The sequence below is a fragment of the Oncorhynchus kisutch genome, linkage group LG7, assembly GCF_002021735.2.
Source record: "Oncorhynchus kisutch isolate 150728-3 linkage group LG7, Okis_V2, whole genome shotgun sequence".
Taxonomy (NCBI): Eukaryota; Metazoa; Chordata; class Actinopteri; order Salmoniformes; family Salmonidae; genus Oncorhynchus; species Oncorhynchus kisutch.
The window spans coordinates 39,115,381-39,142,786 of record NC_034180.2 but is presented as its reverse complement, the minus strand read 5'-3'; the positions used below and the strand labels follow the sequence as shown (position 1 = coordinate 39,142,786).

Sequence of the window (27,406 nt, the reverse complement as noted above, 5' to 3'; positions counted from 1 at the left end):
ATTCTTCATTGAGCTTCTCTGTTAGTTGTGGTTGTCTGCAATGCTGTCGGACCTATATCCGCTCACCTTCCTGTTATAGAGAACACTCATTTCCCAGAAGTCCTAATTCCTGTGACTATTGCCCTCATCTGTTCAGGATGACTGTTAAATAGCCTTCACTAGACGGCTACCACCCAGTTACTCAACCCGGCACTTTAGAGGCTCCTGCCCTATAAACATAGACATGGAATCACTGGTCACTTTAATAATGTTTACGCACTTCTTTACTCATTTCATATGTATGTACTGTGTTCTATTCTACTGTATTTTAGTCAATGCCACTCTGACATTGCTCGTCCTAACATTTATATATTTCTTAAATCCATTCTTTAACTTTAGATTTGTGTGTATTGTTGTGAATTGTTAGATATTACTGCACTGTTGGACCTAGGAACACAAACATTTCCCTACACCTGCAATAACATCTGCTGAATATGTGTATGTGACCAATACAATTTGATTTGATGACTGTAAGTCGCTTTGGATAAAAGCCTCTGCTAAATGGCATATTAGGTACATCACCCCATTCACGAAAATGTTTTGCTCCTACAGACAGAGAGTCACGTGGACGTGACTAGCTATATAAAGCAGGTATACAGGCATCAAAACATTCACTTACTGTCCGATTGAACGTTAGAATGGGCAAAACGAGTGACCTAAGCGACTTTGAGCGTGGTATGATCGTCTGAGCCAGAGCACACCGGTTTCAGTAACTCAGAAACAGCCAGCCTCCTGGGCTTTTCACACTCAACAGGGTCTAGGGTTTACCGAGAATGGTGTGACAAACAAAAAACATCCAGTCAGCGGCAGTCCTAAGAGAGGTCAAAGGAGAATGGCAAGAATTGTGCAACCTAACAGGCGGGCCACAACCAGGCAAATAACAGAGCAGTAAAACAGTGGTTTGCAGAACGGCATCTCGGAACTCATCTCGTTGGTCCTTGTCATTTATGGGTATTTTGCAGCAGACGACCACACCAGGTTCCACTCCTAAGGGCTAAAAACAAGAAGAAGCGGCTCCACTGGGCACAAGATCACCAACACTGGACAATTGAGGAGTGGAAAAACATTGGCTGGTCCGACGAACCCCGGTTCCTGTTGCATCATGTTGATGGCAGAGTCAGGATTTGGCGTAAGCAGCATGAGACCATGGCCCCATCCTGCCTGGTGTCAACGGTTCAAGCTGGTGGCAGTGGTGTAAAGGTGTGGGTAATGTCTTCCAGGCATACATTAGGTCCCTTTATGCCAATTGAGCAACATTTCCATGCCCAGAAGAATTCAGGCTGTTCTGGAGGCAACGGGGGGTCTGACCCGGTACTAGATAGGTATACCTAATAAACTGTATATGATATTATTATTACACACTGATTGCACAAAACATTATGAACACATGCTCTTTCCGTGTCATAGACTGACCAGGTGAATCCAGGTGGAAGCTATGATCCCTTATGGATGTCACTTGTTACATCCACTTCAATCAGTGTAGATGAAAGGGAGGAGACAGGTTAAATAATGATTTTTATGCCTCGAGACAATTGAGACATGGATAGTGTATATGTGCCATTCAGAGGGTGAATGGGAAAGACAAAAGATTTAAGTGCTTTTGTACGGGGTATGGTAGTAGGTGCCAGGCACACTGGTTTGTGTCAAGCACTGCAACGCTGCTGGGATTGGCAAACAATGGGAAGTGCATTAGCAACAGTTGGAGACATTAAAGGCAATGTGCTGGGGTAAAAAAATTATAAAGGGTTGTCTTTTTGTGAAACAGCTTGCCTCAGCTCTATCGACTATAATAGACATCTCTACCACGTAGAGATGATGGATAAAGCCATGCACATGATGTCCCTCAGTCAGTCAATGTGCTGCACTTTCATCTTATGTTGTCAGCTTAAAGCTGGAGCTGCTTTCAATGTTCATGGATAGAACTTTTAGTTGTATTTTACTCCTCAGTTTGCTCATTTACGCACAACTAAATTGCCATTAGAAATGGCTTATTTATTCAAGACTTCATGGGTAAATGAGCCATTGCCGATAGGCCTACGTATTATTGCTGATGATCTTCTTAAGTGCAGTTCAGACTGATTTTGTTTTTTAATTGTACAACTGTCTGTATACCTAATGTTCATCAATACTAAAAGGTCTCATCTGTGTCATTATCGGTCAATTACTGTACATGAGGTAGTACTGTCTGCCATTAAGCACCACTGTCTGTCAGTCTACAACTCTAGCATCTTCCACATGACCATTAATACCATTAGTTGCTGTGGTCATCCTGTCCATAAACCTGTATTTGTATCACCCTAATGTTTGGAGCACTTTGGTTAACATCTCATGCAAACGTTTGATGTCCCCACAAAAATCTATCTGAAACCTTTGATGTTGTGCCGTGATCTCAGTCACACCTGTATCCATTGACTCCCACCAGCAATGGGTCTAGTAACACAGTTTCTTCTCTCTACCCACAGCTCTTACCGGGTGAATAAAATGAACAGTGACGTGTGTAACTACATCACCAATTTTGCTGCAGACTTGAGGTGAATACAAGCATGGTGTTCTCCCTCCCTACTGGTCAGGCTGAAGAGCCAGCTTGCGCTGAGCATTGCTGACAGACTCAATATGGAATCTCATACAGCAAACACTCACTGCTAGTCAATGAGAGGTCAGCCATATAGACACCTCATACAGCAAACACTCACTGCTAGTCAATGAGAGGTCAGCCATATAGACACCTCATACAGCAAACACTCACTGCTAGTCAATGAGAGGTCAGCCATATAGACACCTCATACAGCAAACACTCACTGCTAGTCAATGAGAGGTCAGCCATATAGACACCTCATACAGCAAACACTCACTGCTAGTCAATGAGAGGTCAGCCATATAGACACCTCATACAGCAAACACTCACTGCTAGTCAATGAGAGGTCAGCCATATAGACACCTCATACAGCAAACACTCACTGCTAGTCAATGAGAGGTCAGCCATATAGACACCTCATACAGCAAACACTCACTGCTAGTCAATGAGAGGTCAGCCATATAGACACCTCATACAGCAAACACTCACTGCTAGTCAATGAGAGGTCAGCCATATAGACACCTCATACAGCAAACACTCACTGCTAGTCAATGAGAGGTCAGCCATATAGACACCTCATACAGCAAACACTCACTGCTAGTCAATGAGAGGTCAGCCATATAGACACCTCATACAGCAAACACTCACTGCTAGTCAATGAGAGGTCAGCCATATAGACACCTCATACAGCAAACACTCACTGCTAGTCAATGAGAGGTCAGCCATATAGACACCTCATACAGCAAACACTCACTGCTAGTCAATGAGAGGTCAGCCATATAGACACCTCATACAGCAAACACTCACTGCTAGTCAATGAGAGGTCAGCCATATAGACAGCTCATACAGCAAACACTCACTGCTAGTCAATGAGAGGTCAGCCATATAGACACCTCATACAGCAAACACTCACTGCTAGTCAATGAGAGGTCAGCCATATAGACACCTCATACAGCAAACACTCACTGCTAGTCAATGAGAGGTCAGCCATATAGACACCTCATACAGCAAACACTCACTGCTAGTCAATGAGAGGTCAGCCATATAGACACCTCATACAGCAAACACTCACTGCTAGTCAATGAGAGGTCAGCCATATAGACACCTCATACAGCAAACACGCACTGCTAGTCAATGAGAGGTCAGCCATATAGACACCTCATACAGCAAACACTCACTGCTAGTCAATGAGAGGTCAGCCATATAGACACCTCATACAGCAAACACGCACTGCTAGTCAATGCGAGGTCAGCCAGGCCAATCTATCTCCTATTTCTCTAGCAGTACAGCACTGGTCAACACAATACAGTCTCTGTCTAACTTACCTCTTACTGTAGGTATACTGAGTGGGTTTGTCTTTAGCTGATATTGAACATCATCACAGTCGTAGCTGGTCTTGACCGGTGACTAATCTCTGTTTTTGATAGTATATTAGTTAGTTTAACTGATCCTCTGAATCTGAATTCCCTTCTTTCCTAGGCTCATCTCTGGATGTGATCTGAACCAGGGAGAAATTTCTATACTGTGTATGAATATTTGATATAGTCTATGAATGCAGTGTAAATGCATGAGGTCCATCTCTGACAATTCTTGATGGAATAGCAGGGTTTAAATCACACTAGCATTGGTCATACTGAAAAATGCCAATTTTTGTTTCTACACAAAGGCTGAAAACAGCTTACTTATCCCTATCTGACCTTACCATTAGGGTGTATTCTGCCTGTTCTTCCTCCCTCTATCGCTCTGCACATTCCATTTCAGTTTTGGAAGAAAATGGTAGCAGTTCTAGCCCAAATAAAATCAATTCAAATTGTGTTGGTCGCATGCGCCGAATACAACAGGTGTAGACTTTACATTGGAAATGCTAACTTACGAGCCCATTCCCCACAATGCAGAGTTAAAAAGGAAGACAAATATTTGCGATATAGAAAGGAAATAGTAACACAATAAAAACAATAACGAGGCTTTATACAAAGAGTACCAGTACTGAGTCAATGTGCAGGGGTACGAGGTAGTTGAGGTAATAGAGATAATACTGTACATGTACATGTGGGTAGGGGTAAAAGTGACTAGGAGTTTTACCTAGCTGGGACCATGCCCCAGGACTACCTGACATGATGACTCCTTGCTGTCCCCAGTCTACCTGGCCATGCTGCTGCTCCAGTTTCAACTTCCACCTGACTGTGCTGCTGCTCTAGTTTCAACTGTTCTGCCTTATTATTATTCGACCATGCTGGTCATTTATGAACATTGAACATCTTGACCATGTTCTGTTATAATCTCCACCCGGCACAGCCAGAAGAGGACTGGCCACCCCACATAGCCTGGTTCCTCTCTAGGTTTCTTCCTAGGTATTGGCCTTTCTAGGGAGTTTTTCCTAGCCACCGTGCTTCTACACCTGCATTGCTTGCTGTTTGGGGTTTTGGGCTGGGTTTCTGTACAGCACTTTGGGATATCAGCTGATGTACGAAGGGCTATGTAAATACATTTGATTTGATTTGATTTGATTTGACCTAGCCACCGTGCTTCTACACCTGCATTGCTTGCTGTTTGGGGTTTTAGGCTAGGTTTCTGTACAGCACTTTGTGACATCACCTGATGTAAGAAGGGCTTTATAAATACATTTGATTGATTGAAATTTGAAATTTGATTGACTAGGCAATCAGGACATATAATAGACAGCATATGTGAAAGAGAGTGTGTGTGTGTGTGTGTGTGTGTGTGTGTGTGTGTGTGTGTGTGTGTGTGTGTGTGTGTGTGTGTGTGTGTGTGTGTGTGTGTGTGTGTGTGTGTGTGTGTGGCGTCAATATGCATGTGTGTGTTTTGTGTTTGTGAGCGTATGAAGTCTGTGTGTATGCGTGCGTGCGTGTGTGTGATGGAGTGTCAGTGTAGTGTGTATGAGTGTGTGGGTAGAGTCTAGTGAGTGTGATGAAGTGTCAGTGTAGTGTGTATGAGTGCGTGGGTAGAGTCCAGTGAGTGTGCATAGACATGTGCGAAGAGTCAGTGTAGTGTGTATGAGTGCGTGGGTAGAGTCTAGTGAGTGTGCATAGAGCCAGTGCCAGGAGTCAGTGTAGTGTGTATGAGTGCGTGGGTAGAGTCTAGTGAGTGTGCATAGAGCCAGTGCCAGGAGTCAGTGTAGTGTGTATGAGTGCGTGGGTAGAGTCCAGTGAGTGTGCATAGAGCCAGTGCCAGGAGTCAGTGTAGTGTGTATGAGTGCGTGGGTAGAGTCTAGTGAGTGTGCATGGAGCCAGTGCCAGGAGTCAGTGTAGTGTGTATGAGTGCGTGGGTAGAGTCTAGTGAGTGTGCATAGAGCCAGTGCCAGGAGTCAGTGTAGTGTGTATGAGTGCGTGGGTAGAGTCTAGTGAGTGTGCATAGAGCCAGTGCCAGGAGTCAGTGTAGTGTGTATGAGTGCGTGGGTAGAGTCTAGTGAGTGTGCATAGAGCCAGTGCCAGGAGTCAGTGTAGTGTGTATGAGTGCGTGGGTAGAGTCTAGTGAGTGTGCATAGAGCCAGTGCCAGGAGTCAGTGTAGTGTGTATGAGTGCGTGGGTAGAGTCTAGTGAGTGTGCATAGAGCCAGTGCCAGGAGTCAGTGTAGTGTGTATGAGTGCGTGGGTAGAGTCTAGTGAGTGTGCATAGAGCCAGTGCCAGGAGTCAGTGTAGTGTGTATGAGTGCGTGGGTAGAGTCTAGTGAGTGTGCATAGAGCCAGTGCTAGGAGTCAGTGTAGTGTGTATGAGTGCGTGGGTAGAGTCTAGTGAGTGTGCATAGAGCCAGTGCCAGGAGTCAGTGTAGTGTGTATGAGTGCGTGGGTAGAGTCTAGTGAGTGTGCATAGAGCCAGTGCCAGGAGTCAGTGTAGTGTGTATGAGTGCGTGGGTAGAGTCTAGTGAGTGTGCATAGAGCCAGTGCCAGGAGTCAGTGTAGTGTGTATGAGTGCGTGGGTAGAGTCTAGTGAGTGTGCATAGAGCCAGTGCCAGGAGTCAGTGTAGTGTGTATGAGTGCGTGGGTAGAGTCTAGTGAGTGTGCATAGAGCCAGTGCCAGGAGTCAGTGTAGTGTGTATGAGTGCGTGGGTAGAGTCTAGTGAGTGTGCATAGAGCCAGTGCCAGGAGTCAGTGTAGTGTGTATGAGTGCGTGGGTAGAGTCTAGTGAGTGTGCATAGAGCCAGTGCCAGGAGTCAGTGTAGTGTGTATGAGTGTGTGGGTAGAGTCTAGTGAGTGTGCATAGAGCCAGTGCCAGGAGTCAGTGTAGTGTGTATGAGTGCGTGGGTAGAGTCTAGTGAGTGTGCATAGAGCCAGTGCCAGGAGTCAGTGTAGTGTGTATGAGTGCGTGGGTAGAGTCTAGTGAGTGTGCATAGAGCCAGTGCCAGGAGTCAGTGTAGTGTGTATGAGTGCGTGGGTAGAGTCTAGTGAGTGTGCATAGAGCCAGTGCCAGGAGTCAGTGTAGTGTGTATGAGTGTGTGGGTAGAGTCTAGTGAGTGTGCATAGAGCCAGTGCCAGGAGTCAGTGTAGTGTGTATGAGTGCGTGGGTAGAGTCTAGTGAGTGTGCATAGAGCCAGTGCCAGGAGTCAGTGTAGTGTGTATGAGTGCGTGGGTAGAGTCTAGTGAGTGTGCATAGAGCCAGTGCCAGGAGTCAGTGTAGTGTGTATGAGTGCGTGGGTAGAGTCTAGTGAGTGTGCATAGAGCCAGTGCCAGGAGTCAGTGTAGTGTGTATGAGTGTGTGGGTAGAGTCTAGTGAGTGTGCATAGAGCCAGTGCCAGGAGTCAGTGTAGTGTGTATGAGTGCGTGGGTAGAGTCTAGTGAGTGTGCATAGAGCCAGTGCCAGGAGTCAGTGTAGTGTGTATGAGTGCGTGGGTAGAGTCTAGTGACTGTGCATAGAGCCAGTGCCAGGAGTCAGTGTAGTGTGTATGAGTGTGTGGGTAGAGTCTAGTGAGTGTGCATAGAGCCAGTGCCAGGAGTCCGTGTAGTGTGTATGAGTGCGTGGGTAGAGTCTAGTGAGTGTGCATAGAGCCACTGCCAGGAGTCAGTGTAGTGTGTATGAGTGCGTGGGTAGAGTCTAGTGAGTGTGCATAGAGCCAGTGCCAGGAGTCAGTGTAGTGTGTATGAGTGCGTGGGTAGAGTCTAGTGAGTGTGCATAGAGCCAGTGCCAGGAGTGAGTGTAGTGTGTATGAGTGCGTGGGTAGAGTCTAGTGAGTGTGCATAGAGCCAGTGCCAGGAGTCAGTGTAGTGTGTATGAGTGCGTGGGTAGAGTCTAGTGAGTGTGCATAGAGCCAGTGCCAGGAGTCAGTGTAGTGTGTATGAGTGCGTGGGTAGAGTCTAGTGAGTGTGCATAGAGCCAGTGCCAGGAGTCAGTGTAGTGTGTATGAGTGCGTGGGTAGAGTCTAGTGAGTGTGCATAGAGCCAGTGCCAGGAGTCAGTGTAGTGTGTATGAGTGCGTGGGTAGAGTCTAGTGAGTGTGCATAGAGCCAGTGCCAGGAGTCAGTGTAGTGTGTATGAGTGCGTGGGTAGAGTCTAGTGAGTGTGCATAGAGCCAGTGCCAGGAGTCAGTGTAGTGTGTATGAGTGTGTGGGTAGAGTCTAGTGAGTGTGCATAGAGCCAGTGCCAGGAGTCAGTGTAGTGTGTATGAGTGCGTGGGTAGAGTCTAGTGAGTGTGCATAGAGCCAGTGCCAGGAGTCAGTGTAGTGTGTATGAGTGCGTGGGTAGAGTCTAGTGAGTGTGCATAGAGCCAGTGCCAGGAGTCAGTGTAGTGTGTATGAGTGCGTGGGTAGAGTCTAGTGAGTGTGCATAGAGCCAGTGCCAGGAGTGAGTGTAGTGTGTATGAGTGTGTGGGTAGAGTCTAGTGAGTGTGCATAGAGCCAGTGCCAGGAGTCAGTGTAGTGTGTATGAGTGCGTGGGTAGAGTCTAGTGACTGTGCATAGAGCCAGTGCCAGGAGTCAGTGTAGTGTGTATGAGTGTGTGGGTAGAGTCTAGTGAGTGTGCATAGAGCCAGTGCCAGGAGTCCGTGTAGTGTGTATGAGTGCGTGGGTAGAGTCTAGTGAGTGTGCATAGAGCCAGTGCCAGGAGTCAGTGTAGTGTGTATGAGTGCGTGGGTAGAGTCTAGTGAGTGTGCATAGAGCCAGTGCCAGGAGTCAGTGTAGTGTGTATGAGTGCGTGGGTAGAGTCTAGTGAGTGTGCATAGAGCCAGTGCCAGGAGTGAGTGTAGTGTGTATGAGTGCGTGGGTAGAGTCTAGTGAGTGTGCATAGAGCCAGTGCCAGGAGTCAGTGTAGTGTGTATGAGTGCGTGGGTAGAGTCTAGTGAGTGTGCATAGAGCCAGTGCCAGGAGTCAGTGTAGTGTGTATGAGTGCGTGGGTAGAGTCTAGTGAGTGTGCATAGAGCCAGTGCCAGGAGTCAGTGTAGTGTGTATGAGTGCGTGGGTAGAGTCTAGTGAGTGTGCATAGAGCCAGTGCCAGGAGTCAGTGTAGTGTGTATGAGTGCGTGGGTAGAGTCTAGTGAGTGTGCATAGAGCCAGTGCCAGGAGTCAGTGTAGTGTGTATGAGTGCGTGGGTAGAGTCTAGTGAGTGTGCATAGAGCCAGTGCCAGGAGTCAGTGTAGTGTGTATGAGTGCGTGGGTAGAGTCTAGTGAGTGTGCATAGAGCCAGTGCCAGGAGTCAGTGTAGTGTGTATGAGTGCGTGGGTAGAGTCTAGTGAGTGTGCATAGAGCCAGTGCCAGGAGTCAGTGTAGTGTGTATGAGTGCGTGGGTAGAGTCTAGTGAGTGTGCATAGAGCCAGTGCCAGGAGTCAGTGTAGTGTGTATGAGTGCGTGGGTAGAGTCTAGTGAGTGTGCATAGAGCCAGTGCCAGGAGTCAGTGTAGTGTGTATGAGTGCGTGGGTAGAGTCTAGTGAGTGTGCATAGAGCCAGTGCCAGGAGTCAGTGTAAATAAATGAAGATAAAGAAAGAAATAAGAAAGGGGGTTAATGTAAATAGTCCGGCTAGACATTTGATTAACTGTTCAGAAGTCTTTTATTTTATTTATTTTTAAACAGAAATATACAAACAAGAGTACATCAACCTAACAGGCAGGGTTCAAGATTCATTTTCATTTTGTTAAGTACTTTTATGGTGCGTATTGCTTTTTGTTTTAGCATTTACTGATAATTTCAAAATAATATTTCAATTCTATCTTAAATAATGTGAAAAGAGGTTTGTTCTCTGCCCACTTCATTTTATGGATAAAGAATCTTCCATGAACGATAAACAAATGAACAAGTTAAATCAGGGTCCATATCATTTGGATCACACTAAAACATAACATCAGTCTCTCAGATTAACATTAATCTTTTCAAATAAAATATTTTAAAACTCCCTCCAAAATCTTCTGACATAAGAACAGTACCAAAATAAATGGCCAAGAGTTTCTGGGCCACAACCACAAAATACACATTTGCTATCAATAGCTATTTTAAATCTGTGTATAATAAAGGTCTTTACAGGGTAGATTCTATGAATGAGTTTGTATGATACTTCAATCACCTTATTAGATATACAATATTTACCAGACAACAATGAAACTTTGTTCCAGTTCACTTGTCCTAGGGCTGTATTTTAGCTGAGGGAATAGTAACATATTGACATAGTTTCCTTATGTACATGTTATTACATTTATAGTTTAAAATGTCAATTCCTTCTAATTGTATTGAGTCTCAGCAGAGACAAAATCCTCAACAGTTGCACTTGGAGTACTGTTATATTCTCCTAAAAGAAGAATAGCACCTTTAGGGACAGCTCTAACAACAATGTGATACTCCTCAGGAGTGAATGTAACATTGTGTGTTCTCATAAATTCTTGATAATCATATAGTTGGCCATCATTATTCAATAATTATATAACCAAAAAAATGTTGTTGTCAAACCAGTTTTGGAAAAATATATTTGTGTTTTATTTCTTTATTATTCTAGATTGTATACCCATGTGGAGAAAATTTGGGTTCCAAGTTAGAAGTACTTGTTTATGAAATTTCTCAAGCTTAATAGGGATTATACCCATATAAAAATTGCATTTGAGTAAGAATTATATCCCAACAATTAAAAAAATAAAAATAAGAATCATTTCACCTTTATTTAACCAGGTAGGCTAGTTGAGAACACCTTTATTTAACCAGGTAGGCTAGTTGAGAACACCTTTATTTAACCAGGTAGGCTAGTTGAGAACACATTTATTTAACCAGGTAGGCTAGTTGAGAACACCTTTATTTAACCAGGTAGGCTAGTTGAGAACACCTTTATTTAACCAGGTAGGCTAGTTGAGAACACCTTTATTTAACCAGGTAGGCTAGTTGAGAACAAGTTCTCATTTACAACTGCGACCTGGCCAAGATAAAGCAAAGCAGTTCGACACATACAACAACACAGAGTTACAAATAGAATAAACAAACATACAGTCAATAATACAATAGAAAAGGTCTATATACAGTATGTGCAAATGAGGTAGGATAAGGGAGGTAAGGCCATAAATAGGCCATGGTGGCGAAGTAATTACAATATAGCAATTAAACACTGGAATGGTAGATGTGCAGAATATATATATGTATATATTATATGAATGAATGTGCAAGTAGAGATACTGGGGTGCGAAGGAGCAAGATAAATAAATAAATAAATAAATACAGTATGGGGGTGAGGTAGTTGGATGGGCTATTTACAGATGGGCTATGTGCAGGTGCTGTGATCTGTGAGCTGTTCTGACAGCTGGTGCTTAAAGCTAGTGAGGGAGAGATGAGTCTCCAGCTTCAGTGATTTTTGCAGTTTGTTTCAGTCATTGGCAGAACTGTAAGGAAAGGCGGCCAAAGGAAGAATTGGCTTTGGGGGTGACCAGTGAGATATACCTGCTGGAGTGCATGCTACGGGTGGGTGCTGCTATGGTGACCAGTGAGCTGACATAGGGCGGGGCTTTACCTAGCAGAGACTTGTAGATGACCTGGAGCCAGTGGGTTTGGCGACGAGTATGAAGCGGGGGCCAGCCAACGAGAGTGTACAGGTCGCAGTGGTGGGTAGTATATGGGGCTTTGGTGACAAAACCGATGGCACTGTGATAGACGGCATCCAATTTATTGAGTAGAGTGTTGGAGGCTATTTTGTAAATGACATCGCCGAAGTCGAGGATCGGTAGGATGGTCAGTTTTACGAGGGTAGGTTTGGCAGCATGAGTGAAGGATGCTTTAATAGGAAGCCGATTCTAGATTTAATTTTGGATTGGAGATGCTTAATTTGAGTCTGGAAGGAGAGTTTACAGTCTAACCAGACACCTAGGTATTTGACGTTGTCCACATATTCTAAGTCAGAACCGTCCAGAGTAATGATGCTGGACAGGCGGGCAGGTGCGAGCATCGATCGGTTGAAGAGCATGCATTTAGTTTTACTTGCATTTAAGAGCAGTTGGAGGCCACGGAAGAGTTGTATGACATTGAAGTTCGTCTGGAGGTTAGTTAACACAGAGTCCAAAGAAGGGCCAGAGGTATACAGAATAGTGTCATCTGCGTTGAGGTGGATCAGAGAATCACCAGCAGCAAGAGCGGCATCATTGATGTATACAGAGAGGAGAGTCGGCCCGAGAATTGAACCCTGTGGCACCTCCATAGAGACTGCCAGAGGTCCAGACAACAGGCCCTCCGATTTGACAGACTGAACTCTATCAGAGAAATAGTTGGTGAACCAGGCGAGGCAATCATTTGAGAAGCCAAGGCTGTTGAGTCTGCCGATAAGAATGTGGTGATTGACAGAGTCGAATGCCTTGGCCAGGTCGATGAATACAGCGGCACAGTATTGTCTCTTATCGATGGCAGTTATGATAGCGTTTAGGACCTTGAGTGTGGCTGAGGTGCACCCACGACCAGCTCGGAAGCCAGATATCATAGTGGAGAAGGTACAGTGGGATTCGAAATGGTCGGTGATCCGTTTGTTAACTTTGCTTTCGAAGACCTTAGAAAGGCAGGGTAGGATAGATATAGGTCTGTAGCAGTTTGGGTCTAGAGTGTCTCCCCCTTTGAAGAGGGGGATGACCGCGGCAGCTATATGAAAGAGAGGTTGAACAGGCTAGTGATAGGGGTTGCAACAATTTCGTCAGATAATTTTAGAAAGAGAGGGTCCAGATTGTCTAGCCCGGCTCATTTTTAGGGGTCCAGATTTGGTAGCTCTTCAGAACATCAGCTATCTGGATTTGGGTGAAGGAGAAATGAGGGAGGCTTTGGCCAGTTACTGTGGGGAGTGGAGGGCTGTTGATCAGGGTAGGGGTAGCCAGGTAGAAAGCATGGCCAGCTGTAGAAAAATATTTATTGAAATTCTCAATTATAGTAGATTTATCGGTGGTGACAGTGTTTCCTAGATTCAGTGCAGTGGGCAGGAGGTGCTCTTATTCTCCATGGACTTTACAGTGTCCCAGAACTTTTCTGAGTTTGTGCTACAGGATGCAAATTTCTGCTTGAAATGTGCATATCACGGGGGCTATTCGATGCTAATGCAGAACGCCACAGGATGTTTTTGTGCTGGTCAAGGGCAGTCAGGTCTGGAGAGAACCAAGGGCTATATCTGTTCCTGGTTCAACATTTTTTGAATGGGGCATGCTTATTTAAAATGGTGAGGAAGGCACTTTTAAAGAATACCCAGAATAGCTTATCCCTGATGGGATAAGGTCAATATCCTTCCAGGATACCCTGGCCAGGTCGATTAGAAAGTCCTGCTCGCTGAAGTGTTTTATGGAGCATTTGACAGTAATGAGGGGTGGTTGTTTGACCGTAGACCCATTATGGATCGCTGAGATCTTGGTTGAAAACAGCAGAGGTGTATTTGGAGGGCAAGTTGGTTAGGATGATATCTATGAAGGTGCCCGTGTTTACGGATTTGGGGTTGTACCTGGTGGGTTCATTGATCATTTGTGTGAGATAGAGGGCATCAAGCTTAGATTGTAGGATGGCCGGGGTGGTAACCATGTCCCCGTTTAGGTCACCTAGCAGCACGAGCTCTGAAGATAGATGGGGGGCAATCAATTCACATATGGTGTCCAGGGCACAGCTGGGGGCAGAGGGTGGTCTATAGCAAGTGATGGTGAGAGACTTGTTTCTGGAACGGTGGATTTTTAAAAGTAGAAGCTTGAATTGTATTGGTACAGACCTGGATAGTATGACAGAACTCTGCAGGGTATCTCTGCAGTAGATTGCAACACCGCCCTCTTTGGCAGTTCTATCTTGTCGGAAAATGTTATAGTTAGGGATGGAAATTTCAGGGGTTTTGGTGGTCTTCCTAAGCCAGGATTCAGACATGGCTAGGACATCCGGGTTGGCAGAGTGTGCTAAAGCAGTGAATAAAACAAACTTAGGGAGGAGGCTTCTAATGTTAATATGCATGAAACCAAGGCTTTTACAGTTACAGAAGTCAACAAATGAAAGCACCTGGGGAGTAGAAGTGATGCTAGGCACTGTAGGGCCTGGATTAACCTTTACATCACCAGAGGAACAGAGGAGGAGTAGGATAAGGGTACGGCTAAAGGCTATCAGAGCTGATCGCCTATTACGTACAGAACAGAGAGTAAAAGGAGCAGGTTTCTGTTGGAATATTAAATTAGGGATTATAGTCCAAATGCTATCCTTATTTCTTAAATGGTTCTGTATCCATTTGATCTTAAAGATTATAGAGGTTTTAAAATCCAGAGCATTCAAACCTCCCTCATTTTGGGTGCTACATATTAGCGCTTTTCTTAAATACTTTTTTGAAGTTAAATAATATACATATGAAGTTAAAGAATTTAGTATCAGCCATTTTAGTTCAGAAGTCTTATGGCTTGGGGATAGAAGCTGTTCAGGTACCTTTTGGTTCCAGACTTTTCGCTCCGGTACCGCTTGCTGTGCTGTAGCAGAGAAAACAGTCTATGACTTGGGTGACTGGAGTCTTTGACAATTCTTTAGGCCTTCCTCTGACCCCGCCTGGTATAGAGGTCCTGGATGGCAGGGAGTTCGGCCCTGTGATGTACTGGCCATACGCACTACCGTCTGCAGTATTATGCCGAGCAGTTGCCATACCAAGCGGTGATGCAACCCATCAGGATGCTCTTATTGGTGCAGCTGTAGCACTTTTTGAGGATCTGAGGACCCATGCCAAATCTTTTCAGCCTCCTGAGGGGGAAGAGCCATTGTTGTGCCCTCTGTATGACTGGGTTGGTGTGTTTGGACCATGATACAGTAGGTCCTTAGTGATGTGGACACCCAGGAAGCTCTTGCTGCACTACAGCCCTATCGATGTGAATGGGGGTGTGTTTGGCCCTCTGTTTCCTGTAATTCACAATAAGCTCCTTTGTTTTGCCAATGTTGAGGGAGAGATTGTTGTCTTGGCACCACACTGCCAGGTCTCTGACCTCCTCCCTATAGGCTGTCTCATCGTCGTCGGTGATCAGACCTACCACCATCGTGTTGTCGGCAAACTTAATGATGGTGTTGGAGTCACGAGTGGCCACGCAGTCATGGGTTTACAGGGAGTATGGTAGGTGGCTGAGCATGCACCCCTGGGGGCCTCTGTGTTGAAGGTCAGCATGGCGGAGGTGATGTTGCTTACCCTCAACACTAGGTGGTGACACATCAGGAAGTCCAGGATCCAGTTGCAGAGGGAGGTGTTCAGTCAAAGGGTCCTTAGCTTAGTGATGAGCTTGGAGGGTATTATGGTGTTGAACCCTGAGCAGTAGTCAATAAATAGCATTCTCACTTAGGTGTTCATTTTGTCCAGGTCGTAAAGTGAAGTGTGGAGTGCAATACAGATTGCGTCATCTGTGGATCTGTTGAAACTGTATGCGAATTAGAGGGGGCCCAGCGTTTCTGGGATGATGGTGTTGATGTGAGCTATTACCACTTTCAAAGCATTTCATGGCTACAGATGTTATTTCTACACAGCGGTAGTCATTTAGACAGCTTACCTTGGTATTCTTAGGCACAGGGACTATGGTGGTCTGCTTGAAATATGTAGGTATTACAGACTGGGTCAGAGAAAGTTTGAAAATGTCCGTGAAGACACTTTCCAGTTGGTCAACGCATGCTCTGAGTACGCTTCCTGATAATCCATCTGGCCCTACGGCCTTATGAGCCTGATTCTACAGTTGTCTGGGACAGCTGGTGCTCTCACACATGGTTTAGTGTTGCTTGCCTCGAAGCGAGCATAGAAGGCATTTAGCTCGTCTGGTAGGCTTGCGTCACTGGGCAAATCTCGGCTGGGTTTCCTTTTGTCATCCGTGATAGTTTGCAAGCCCTGCCACATCTTACAAGCGTTGGAGCTGGTGTAGTAGGATTCGATCTTAGTCCTGTATTAAGGCTTAGCCTGTTTGATGGTTCGTCTGAGGGTGTAGCGGGACTTCTTATAAGCGTGCAGATTTGTGTCCCTCTCCTTGAAAGCAGCAGCTCTAGCTTTTAGCTCAGTGAAGATGTTGCCTTTAATCCATGACTTCTGGTTAGGATATGTACGTACGGTCACTGTGGGGAAATGTTGTAAATGCACTTATTAATGAAGCTGTTGACTGATGTGGTAAACTCCTTAACTTGTCTAGGACTGGGGTTCCGCTAGCCAACAGCCAATGAAATTGCAGGGCGCCAAATACAAATCAACAGAAATCTCATCAATCAAATTTCTCAAACATACAAGTATTAGGCACCATTTTAAAGATACAATTCTCGTTAATCCAGCCACTGTGTCCGATTTCAAAAATGCTTTACAGCATCGAAAGCTCCACAAACGATTATGTTAGGTCACCACCAACTCACAGAAAAACCCAGCCATTTTTCCAGCCAAAGAGAGGAGTCACAAAAAGCACAAATAGATATAAAATGACTCACTAACCTTTGATGGTCTTCATCAGATGACACTCATAGGACTTAATGTTACACAATACATGTATGTTTTGTTCTGTAAAGTTCATATTTATATCCAAAAATCTTATTTTACATTGGCATGTTACGTTCAGTAGTTCCAAAACATGCAGTGATATTGCAGAGAGCCACATGAATTCACAGAAATACTCATTACAAATGTCAATGAAAATACAATTGTTAGGCATGGAAATATAGATACACTTCTCCTTAATGCAACCGCTGTGTCAGATTTCAAAAAAACTTTACGGAAAAAGCATAATCTGAGAACGGCGCTCAAAGCCCAAACCAGCCAGAGAAATATCCACATTGTTGGGTAGTCAACATTATTCATAAATAGCATTATAAATATTCACTTACCTTTGATGATCTTCATCAGAATGCACTCCCAGGAATCGCAGTTCCACAATATATGTTTGTTTTGTTCGATAATGTCCATCATTTATGTCCATTTATGTCCAATATCTTCTTTTGTTAGGGAGTTTGGTAAACAAATCCAAATGTGCGATCTGGTCCATTCAGACGAAACGTTCAAAAGTTATACTACAGGTCGAAGAAACTTGTGAAACTAAGTATAGAATCAATCTTTAGCATGTTTTTATCATAAAAGTTCAATAATGTTCCAACTGGAGAATTCCACTGTCTGTAGAAAAGCAATGGAACGAGAGCTACCTCTCAAGTGAAAGCGCGTGACTGAGAACGAGGCTGTAGGCAGACCACTGACTCAAAGAGCTCTCATCCGGTCCCACATCACAGTAGCAACATTCTAATGACGGTTGACTTCTAGTGGAAGCCTTAGGAAGTGCAACATAACCAATATCCCACTGTGTATTCAATAGGGGTGACTTCAAAAACTACAAACCTCAGATTTCCCACTTCCTGTTTGTTTTTTTCTCAGGTTTTTGCCTGCCATATGAGTTCTGTTATACTCACAGACATCATTCAAACAGTTTTAGAAACTTCCGAGGGTTTTCTATCCAATACTAATAATAATATGGATATATTAGCATCTGGGACTGAGTAGGAGGCAGTTCACTCTGGTCACGCTATTCATCCAAAAGTGAAAATGCTGCCCCCTATCCCAAAGAAGTTATTCATGCCATTGGATGAATCCCAGAACATATTCCAGTCTGTGCTAGAGAAACAGTCATGTAGCTTAGCATCCGCTTCATCTTACCACTTCCGTATTGATCGTGTCGTTGGTACTTCCTGTTTGAGTTTTTGCTTGTGAGCAGGAATCTGGAGGATAGAGTTATGGTCCGATTTGCCAAATGGAGAGCGGTAGAGAGCTTTGTATGCATCTCTGTGATGGCGTGAGTGAAGGCTGTTTCCCTTATGGGGAAGCACATTTAATTGACCTGGCTGACACTCTCCTGCTATCTTAGAAATGCTGGCTCTGCTTGCTAACTAGCTCCTCATTTGCATTTCCCTCATCTCCAAGCATTGATTGGCTGCTTCAGCACAATAGCAAATCGAATTGCCATTTCGGGGACACTGTTGAACACAGCAATGATTTAGTGGAGGGAGGAAGATCCCCCCCCCCCCCTCTCTTGGTCAATGCAATGTCATAATCAGTCTCAGTCTGAAGTTCAGCTCACCCAGAGGATGCCTGCCGTGAAGTAATTAACACTTAACTGTTTTATTCCCTTTTGTAAGACCTGTGGCCATGTGACAGATTTGTCAAACTATGTTTACTTAAAATTATTAAGCCAATTTCTACAACCCCTTTACAAGTATAATAATCTCCCTTTCTATCTATTTGTGTCTCTCCCATCTCTCGCTCTCTGTCGTCTCTCTCTCTGTCGTCTCTGTCCTCTCTCTCTCTGCCATCTCTCGCTCTCTCTCTCTGCAATCTCTTTCTCTCTCTGTCGTCTCTCTCTCGCTCTGTCGTCTCTCTCTCTCTCTCTCGCTCTGTCGTCTCTATCTCTCCATTCAGTCAGAGCTTCCAGGTGCAGGCTTCCAGAGACATTCACCCACACCCCAGCTTGGCCCTGGAGCCCTCCACCATCTATAACTACCGGCAGCCACCTCTCCCAACAGCCCAATTCCGCTCCAGGAACCAGAGTTACATGCGGGCAATCAGCACTCTCAGCCAGGCCAGCTGTGTTAGCCAGGTCAGCCAGGTGAGTCTCTGGCCTATAGCAATGATATTTACAAGATATAATCATTGTATTACGCCAGATATCATGACGGACGTCTGCTCAGACTCTGGCAACGCGTTTCACGTTAGAATGAAGCCACCCGTCGGAAGACAATGGGATATTATATGATGTTCCATACCTTAGCTCACCATTCTTCTCTCTTCCTTCATTCAGTCTTGACCCTTCCTTAGATGCATATACTTTTATCAAACTTTCTTACCCCCTCATGTATTTGTGCATTTGTGCAAAATTTAGTCTTGAGTCTTTTATGTGTCTGGTTGATATTCATTTAAGATCTAAATCTCGCTCTTAAAGTCGGAGTGTATTGATTTGTCCCAAGTCTTAAAAGCTCAACCTCTCTCCCGCTAATTCTCTGGCTTTATCTCTGCCTCCACGGCACCCTGCTGAGGTTATTACAAGATTATATATCTCGCAATAGAACAGGATCCTTATCTACGATTCTCAGGATTGCCAAATGGGAATGGTGAGATACACATCGGACCATTTAAACTTCCTTAAATTGATATCTCTATATGGCAAGATGCACTTCTGTCTCAGGATATTAAGATTGCCAAATAATGGTTCTGTTGAGATCAGGACACATTGTCTCAGGGGATTCAGAGGGAACTAACACTCATACAGTATGCTATGCCACTAGAATATGTCACCTTGACTTCCTCTAATCCTTTACACATTTCAACATAGATCTAGCTTTCAGAATGCATTATTTAGGCAACTGTGTCAAACTGGAGGAATTGAGAAAAACAAAAAACCACAAACAAAAAACATTGTCCTGGTGAGCAAGTCACATGCTTGACATTTCTCTAAGTAATTGCGCATCAGGACAATGCTCAAATGAACAATACATTTGCAGACGTTCTCCTTTTCAAACATTTGCTCTCCTGGCAATTAGCTGGTAGCCATTTCAAGCAAACCCTTTTTTATTCAAAGGAAGAAAAGAGCATAACATCAAACGTTGTATACAACCAATTAATGTTTTCCCTCAAAGACAAGAACTTTCATTGCATTGACCCTTTCTCACCCTGCTGTTCTCTCCTCCAGGTGAGTGAGACAGAGATAAACGGTCAGTTTGAGTCAGTCTGTGAGTCGGTCTTCAGTGAGGTGGAATCTCAGGCTGTGGAGGCTCTGGACCTGCCCGGCTGTTTCCGGACACGGAGCCACAGCTACTTGAGGGCCATCCAGGCTGGCTACTCCCAGGATGATGACTGCATCCCCACCATGACCTCCTCCACCCTCACCTCTACCATCAGGGCCACAGCAGGTCAGAACAACAGGGGAGGAGGGGACTGCACCACATTAACAGATACAACACATACTGTATACAGTAGAGCATGAACACTATTGAGATGACAGCTGATCTCTGATTCCAAAGTGGATGATAAGTTGATATAGCCATGCAAAGTAAACCTTATACACAAGGGTACAGTTCCCGTTTGTAAATATCAAAATGTTATATCAAGTGAGAAATAAGAAATTAACAACATGCACATGACATTTCTTGTGATGCTCTGCTCTTCAAGTGCTTTATGAAATGGCTCCATACATGTGCATGAACCACTTTGACATATTTCCTGATATATACAGAGCATATTCAAGAATAGTTTATGATTTGCTTTGAGTCAATCCATCATATTGCATTTTCAATTCAGTCATTCATATTCTCATTCCACATAATATCAGAGAGTGAAGATATGAACCCTATTGAAATGATTCTGCAGGCACATGAAGTGAACATTATATCACGAGACCTTTTCAGATTAAGTGAGGATGGATTGTTTTTTCTCCCTCGTTGCTGTTTCCTTACTTTAGCTTTTTCTTTTAGTTGATGGACTTAATCGCCTTCAGCACAATCTGGCTCTATACCTTATTTCATGATAAGCCACAGATACTTTGCGTGTGTTCTCAGCTGAAACTCTGGGCAGGGGAAATAGTGCTCAGATGAACAGTCCTTCAACTCCAGAGTCTTAATGACTGAATGGGTTTACGACAGCTTTATCTACCTGTACTTACAAACCACATTGTGATGCATACACGTTGTTGCCACAGCAACGGCTTTGAGTTTTCTCTCCCACAGATTCTCCAGTTCAGTTCCCACAGATTCTCCAGTTCAATTCCCACAGATTCTCCAGTTCAATTCCCACAGCTTCACCAGTTCAGTTCCCACAGATTCTCCAGTTTAGTTCCCACAGATTCTCCAGTTCAGTTCCCACAGGTTCTCCAGTTCAGTTCCCACAGGTTCTCCAGTTCAATTCCCACAGATTCTGGTGTCTCATGTGGCAGGTAATGACTGCACTGGCCAATACAATTGAGGTCACAAAAACAAGAGTTATATTTTTTATGTGGAATAAAATAAACTGCGAATATGACACTGAGTGAATAAAAATCATTTCAGCAAACGGTCCTGTAAGATCATCTACTTCGCCAGAGGATAAACCGTAGCAATGACATTGTTTCCCATTTCTGGATAGACACAAAAACAACAACATCCTTCCCCTGGTAAAGAAGTGAAGACCCATTCTTTCTACCGTGGAGTTCTACCAATGATATTAGGGAGGGGTCAGAGAAGGTGTGGGCATCTGGAGAATTGTGCATTTGACAGATTTTCACCAATTATTTACACTGCTTTCTCAACAAACTAAAACATAATCTTTAAATTTGTCATGGCAATTTCATGCAATCTATGGTGTGGAGGATGGGGTGTTTCTGATGTCAGGAATCTTTGGACAATTGGTTCCACCCTCTGACTTCAGGTAGATAGGTCATACTGGACCTCATGATGTTCAATAGGGTTCATATACTTCCTGATAGTGGTTGGGGATGTGTTGCTCATCTTTGCTTCTTTTCAGTGCACAAAGTTACACCTGTATCATATCTGTTGTGAAGGTATGAATACCATACATACAGTAGGTTTTTACAGTATCTTGTTCTTTGTCATGTGTTTTGGGGTATGTCTTTGTGCAGTGAAAAGATGAGAAGCATGCAAGAGCATGATACAGTTTCATTTGAGATTGAGAAGGCAGTGTAAACTATAATCAGAAATATGAGTCAAAATGGGACTATGAACGTTTAGTGTAATATTGATAACAAAAATGTTTTATTTTCCCGAAAGGTTTCCTTATGTAGCTTCGTAGATCCAAGGAAAGACTATAATAATGACTTTTAGACACTGAAGATATGAGACAATTTCAAGTCTTATTTTGACTCATACATTCCTTAACTTAAAAACTGCATGACTTGATGTCTGTGCTTGGTGGCTAACACTAGCACATTCTCTCCAGCTGCTCACACCTGTGACCTGACGACATACTACACATATTTACCTTTGTCTTCCAGAGGGAAAATATGCACAGGAAGCCACTAGCTTACCTGAGTACCAGGCCAGTGTACGTCGAGACGTAGCAGACATAGTCCCATTGGCCCATGACGATCTAGGCTGCCCTATCAGAAGAAACAGACTGTACCTCCAAGACAGTACCGGTGCCACAGCCAAACCTCAATCTGGGCCCCCTGATTCACCCAGCCTGTTCAGGCCCCCTAAACCTAGCTTCCAGGCCCCAGAGAGGCCCTCACCCAAAGCCATCGAGGCCAGTATAAAGGAGTCAGCCCACCTAGCTGCAGCGATCAGCATGCAGTGGAAGGAGGAAGTGTCGGCCATGCGTCGTGAGTTGTCTGATCTCAGGAGGGACCTGTGCACTGAGCTCAGGGCCTTCAATAGCAACTTCAACACCTTCACGCAGCACTACAACACGTGGTCTCCACATCCTGGGGCTGCTGGGGGAGCAGGGGCAGCTGGGGGAGAATGGGTGGCTGGGAGAACATGGGCGGCAGGGGGAGAAGGGGCGGCTGGGGGAGAAGGGGTGGCTGGGAGAACATGGACGGCTGGGGGAGAAGGGGTGGCTGGGAGAAAATGGGCGGCTGGGGGAGAAGCTGGGAGAACATGGGCGGCTGGGAAACGGGCTAAAGTGGCTCAAGTGTCTGTAGGGACGCAGGCCAGGAGCAAGGTGCTGGTGAGACAGAGCACGGCAGACGCAGCTGTTAATTGTCCTGAGGAGGAAGAGGTACAAGAGAAGCAGGCCGTCGTGAGGCGCCATCTTCCTAAACAGATCTCAATGGACCCAGCCATTCTAAGTCGTCCGGCATCACTGTTTGTAGAGGGTTCTATCCCGATCACTCTAGATTCCGTACTTGTGGATCCAGTCACCATGATCCAGCCAGAACCAGCGTCAGTAGACTCATCAACCTCTGTGGTTCGCCCAGAACCACTAGACCAGAACACTAAGAGCCTATCAGATCAGTTATCTCCAGGCCCAGTCAGCATGAGCTCCTCAGAAGCACAGTCTGTGGATCCAGCCATAGAGGACCCTGTAGATTCAGAGCAGCAGTACGCAAAGACTGTGTGCTCTCCAGATCCAGTGTCCACAGATGTGTATTGTTTGGAAACAGACAAGCCCACAGACGTAGTTAATGTGTACGGTGTAGAAACAGACAAGTCCACAGACGTAGCTAATGTGTACAGTGTAGAAACAGTCAAGCCCACAGATATAGCTAATGTGTACAGTGTAGAAACAGACAAGCCCACAGACATAGCTAATGTGTACAGTGTAGAAACAGACAAGCCCACAGACGTAGCTAATGTGTGTGGTGTAGAAACAGGCAAGCCCACAGATGTAGCTAATGTGTACAGTGTAGAAACAGACAAGCCCACAGACATAGCTAATATGTGCTGTGTAGAAGCAGACAAGCCCACAGACGTAGCTAATGTGTACAGTGTAGAAACAGACAAGTCCACAGACGTAGCTAATGTGTACAGTGTAGAAACAGTCAAGCCCACAGATATAGCTAATGTGTACAGTGTAGAAACAGACAAGCCCACAGACATAGCTAATGTGTACAGTGTAGAAACAGACAAGCCCACAGACGTAGCTAATGTGTGTGGTGTAGAAACAGGCAAGCCCACAGATGTAGCTAATGTGTACAGTGTAGAAACAGACAAGCCCACAGACATAGCTAATATGTGCTGTGTAGAAGCAGACAAGCCCACAGACATAGCTAATGTGTACAGTGTAGAAACAGACAAGCCCACAGATGTAGCTAATGTGTACAGTGTAGAAACAGACAAGCCCACAGACGTAGCTAATGTGTGCAGTGTAGAAACAGACAAGCCCACAGACGTAGCTAATGTGTACAGTGTAGAAACAGACAAGCCCACAGACGTAGCTAATGTGTACAGTGTAGAAACAGACAAGCCCACAGATGTAGCTAATGTGTACAGTGTAGAAACAGACAAGCCCACAGACGTAGCTAATGTGTGCAGTGTAGAAACAGACAAGCCCACAGACGTAGCTAATGTGTACAGTGTAGAAACACACAAGCCCACAGACGTAGCTAATGTGTGCCCTGAAGAAACACACAAGCCCACAGACGTAGCTAATGTGTGCCCTGAAGAAACACACAAGCTGGACCCAGCTATTGTGAACCGCTCCGATACAGAATCGATTGACTTAGTTAATGTGAAACCCCTTGTCCCAGAACCAAGAGTGACGTACCTACCATATCCAGTACCTGAGGTCACTGTGTCCCCACCACAAGAGTCAGACTCTGACTTGTCCCCATCAGATTCAGAATCTGTGGAAGATGTCACTGTGCACCAGCAAGATCCAGTGTCTCAAGACACAGCTCCTGTACACCAGGCAGTTCCTGTCTGTCTGTCAGATACTGAATCTTTAGACCCAGGCCCTATAGCCTCAACAGCACCTGAGATAGAGCCACTGTATAATACCAGTGTGTGTTCATCAGAGCAACTCGATCAATACTCAGTTACCATTTGCCCAACTGTCATAGTTACACCAGAGAGCCCAACTGATTTAGAATCACTGGATGTGTGTCTGATCCCATCTGATCCAGAATCACAGGACTTAGCCACTGTCTGCCTTCCAGACCTCCCAGATCCATTCCCCTTAGACTCCGACATGTTCCCATCAGAAATAGTTGTGCGTGCATATCCAGTCACCATCGACTCCTTTGATGAATTTGATGAGTCTCTGGAGCCAGAATGGCCACCTGTTCCAGAACCAGTGGACCAGGCCACTGAGTGCCCAACTGATCCATTTGTGGTCCATTTGGTCTTAAATTCCTCAGATGAATCAGATCTGGACTCCGTCTTCTTGGATCCTCTGGAACCTCTGGAGACAGTTAGTGTGAGTTCATCAGACCTCAGCCCAATCGCCATGTACACACCACCAGACCCAGTTTCTCTGAGCCCCCCCAGTCCGGACCACCCCTCTATATACCGAATGGAATCCATGTGTGTGGACCCAGCTATTGAGTACCGATTAGATCACATGAATGAAGACCTACCTATAGAGTTCCCTGAAGATTCAGAACCACAGGACCAAGTTACAGTGCATTCACCTGGCCCGGTCTCCCTTGGATTGGGCAGTCCATTCACCCCAGACTCAGTAGCCCTGGACCCAGCCACAATGTGCCACCCAGAACCAGTCATCCTAGACCTAGATCCACTAATATTACTAGACCCAGCTAGCATTAGCTTGTCCGCATTTGAGCTGGCACCCATGGAGCTAGAGGATACCACAGGGGAAGCCACAGATCACTCTGTCATAGATGTCTGTGAGGACCCTGAAGCTCCGGATGGGGAGACAGCCACTGACAACCCAGGGAAGTCTCACTGTGACCAGGCCTTTCTGTGGGACAGATGGCAGCAGAAGCCCCCCCAGTGGGAACCACGGTCCATGAAGAGGAGTTCTAGTGTAGAGCTGTGGAGCGGGAGATATGAGTACAACAGTGCGGAGATAACATATATGTCTCTGACACTCTGAGAATGTGAGATGTCTCCTCAAGATCGCAGTGAGAAGAATGTAGTGTTGAATGTGTCAGTAGCAGAGTATGCATAGGAACATTTAGTATTGATGTTCAAAGATGTTTTACTATGGATCTTAATGGATTTCTTTTTTCTGGGTATCATGGCCACAGTAAAGCACGGTATGAATGTTTCATAATGCTTAGGATGAAACCATGATCATGAATGTGGTTTGACATTAAAGGACTGCATTAGTGACAGCAACTACGTCGCTGAATGGAATGTACTGTGCCATGTGATGAACAATCAAATCAGTTGAATGCACACCAGACTTCAATTGCATTTGGCTTGAACTATGATGGACCAACGCATTCTGAACTGCTGTACGCATTGGTGAACATTGACATGAACTTATCTTTCTGTTCTTTACGAGTAATGAATGCATACTTTTCATTCGATAAGTCTGTCACAAATTACATTTATCACTAAATCCTCTGTGGAGCTCACTGTGGTACACTAAATAGACTGGCCTTTGCTTATGTGTCTTGACAATCTTTGCTGTGACTGTGGATATACAGTACTGTTTTTCTGTGGTTTTACAGTATTGTTTTTCCCTGACATATCTTGAGTAGTCTGTTAAATGTCACTCCGGAATAGAGCGATGTAAATCTTGGCAATTATCATACAAATCCCAAAGACTGGCTATAAATCAAATGAGCTGTTGGATTTACACTACGGGAACTAACGGAACCTTGGGAAATGACATCATTAAATCAGATTATGGAACAGAAGTGATCAGTAGCTGTTTGGATTGTTGGGAATACTATTGCTATATCTTTTTTACACATGCAGGTTCACAAACAGGCAGACAGAAACACACACACACAATTTCACACACCCCTACTAACCCTTGATTTAGTCAGTTACGTCAGTCCTGTCCAACACCTATACATCAGCAGATATCTGACAGCAGCTTCGAAGACATCTGATGGGATGTTTTCCTGTCAATGTCAACTCAATCCATCCCCGGGTAGTGAAGCCATGGAGGTCCTGTCTCTCTGTCTGCCACAAGGAAGTGATGTTGCTGTGTCTCTACTGATGTTGCTGTATCTCTGCTGTCATGTACTGTGTCATCCTCATGCTCAGGAACCAAAGACTGAGAATGTTATTCTAACAGCTGGTACTCAAGTGTATCCAAATATTAATGTTCATGCTTTTGTATACAAACAATATGTCAATGACAATAGTATTTGTGAGGATGACTGGTGACTGATATTATTGACCTGGAGACTGTAGAGAATGGTGATTTTAAACTGCATGGTTATGATGATTCGGAAGATGCATTATTTTGACACCTACTGCACTGTGTTTGGTGCTGGGCGGTGTTTTAAGTTTTGTGCCCAGTGTAGGGAACAGATCCCAGACACTATTGGAAATACAGAATGATAGCTCTGCTACCAGCAAGGCACCAGCCAGATGAAACACAAGAGATGTCTGTGCTATCATTATTAAGGAGCTGTGTATGAAATGGCACCATTAAATCCTGGGCCCTAATAAAGTGCACTGGGAATAAAAGCTTTGATAAGAAATATATGTGAGTCGTACACAACAGTGACTGTCGAAGTGACACTCTGTTCTGTTGTGTTGAGCAGAAACTGTGCAGTACATTATTTATTTCCATGTGCGTCAGTTTATGAAAGTCTGCTAAATTAGCTGAATCTGACAAGATTATACAGGGGAGAAGTTAATTAGTTTGTTTTGTCATATTCATTTTGTTCCTTTCTACTGCATAATACATCACACTTCCTCCTGCCTTTGCTGCGTTGTTGGACTTTTTATTAGATACAGTGACGATTTGATGACATACCAATTGTACTATGCCCATTTGATATAACATGAGCAAACCTCTGAGCTCAGAGTGTTGGTGTGGATACCTTCTATGGTT

General features: G+C 44.7%; 1 protein-coding gene across 1 annotated transcript in view; it reads left to right on the top strand.

The window, feature by feature from the left end:
- The window catches only part of LOC109894606 (disks large-associated protein 2), a 79,309-nt gene that overhangs the window by 27,138 nt on the left and 24,765 nt on the right, over nucleotides 1–27,406 (top strand). The window contains exons 3-4 of the mRNA XM_031829077.1: nucleotides 18,419–18,605; nucleotides 19,686–19,905. Of these exons, the coding sequence (XP_031684937.1) occupies nucleotides 18,419–18,605; nucleotides 19,686–19,905 (407 nt within the window). The remainder of the gene's footprint in view (nucleotides 1–18,418; nucleotides 18,606–19,685; nucleotides 19,906–27,406) is intronic.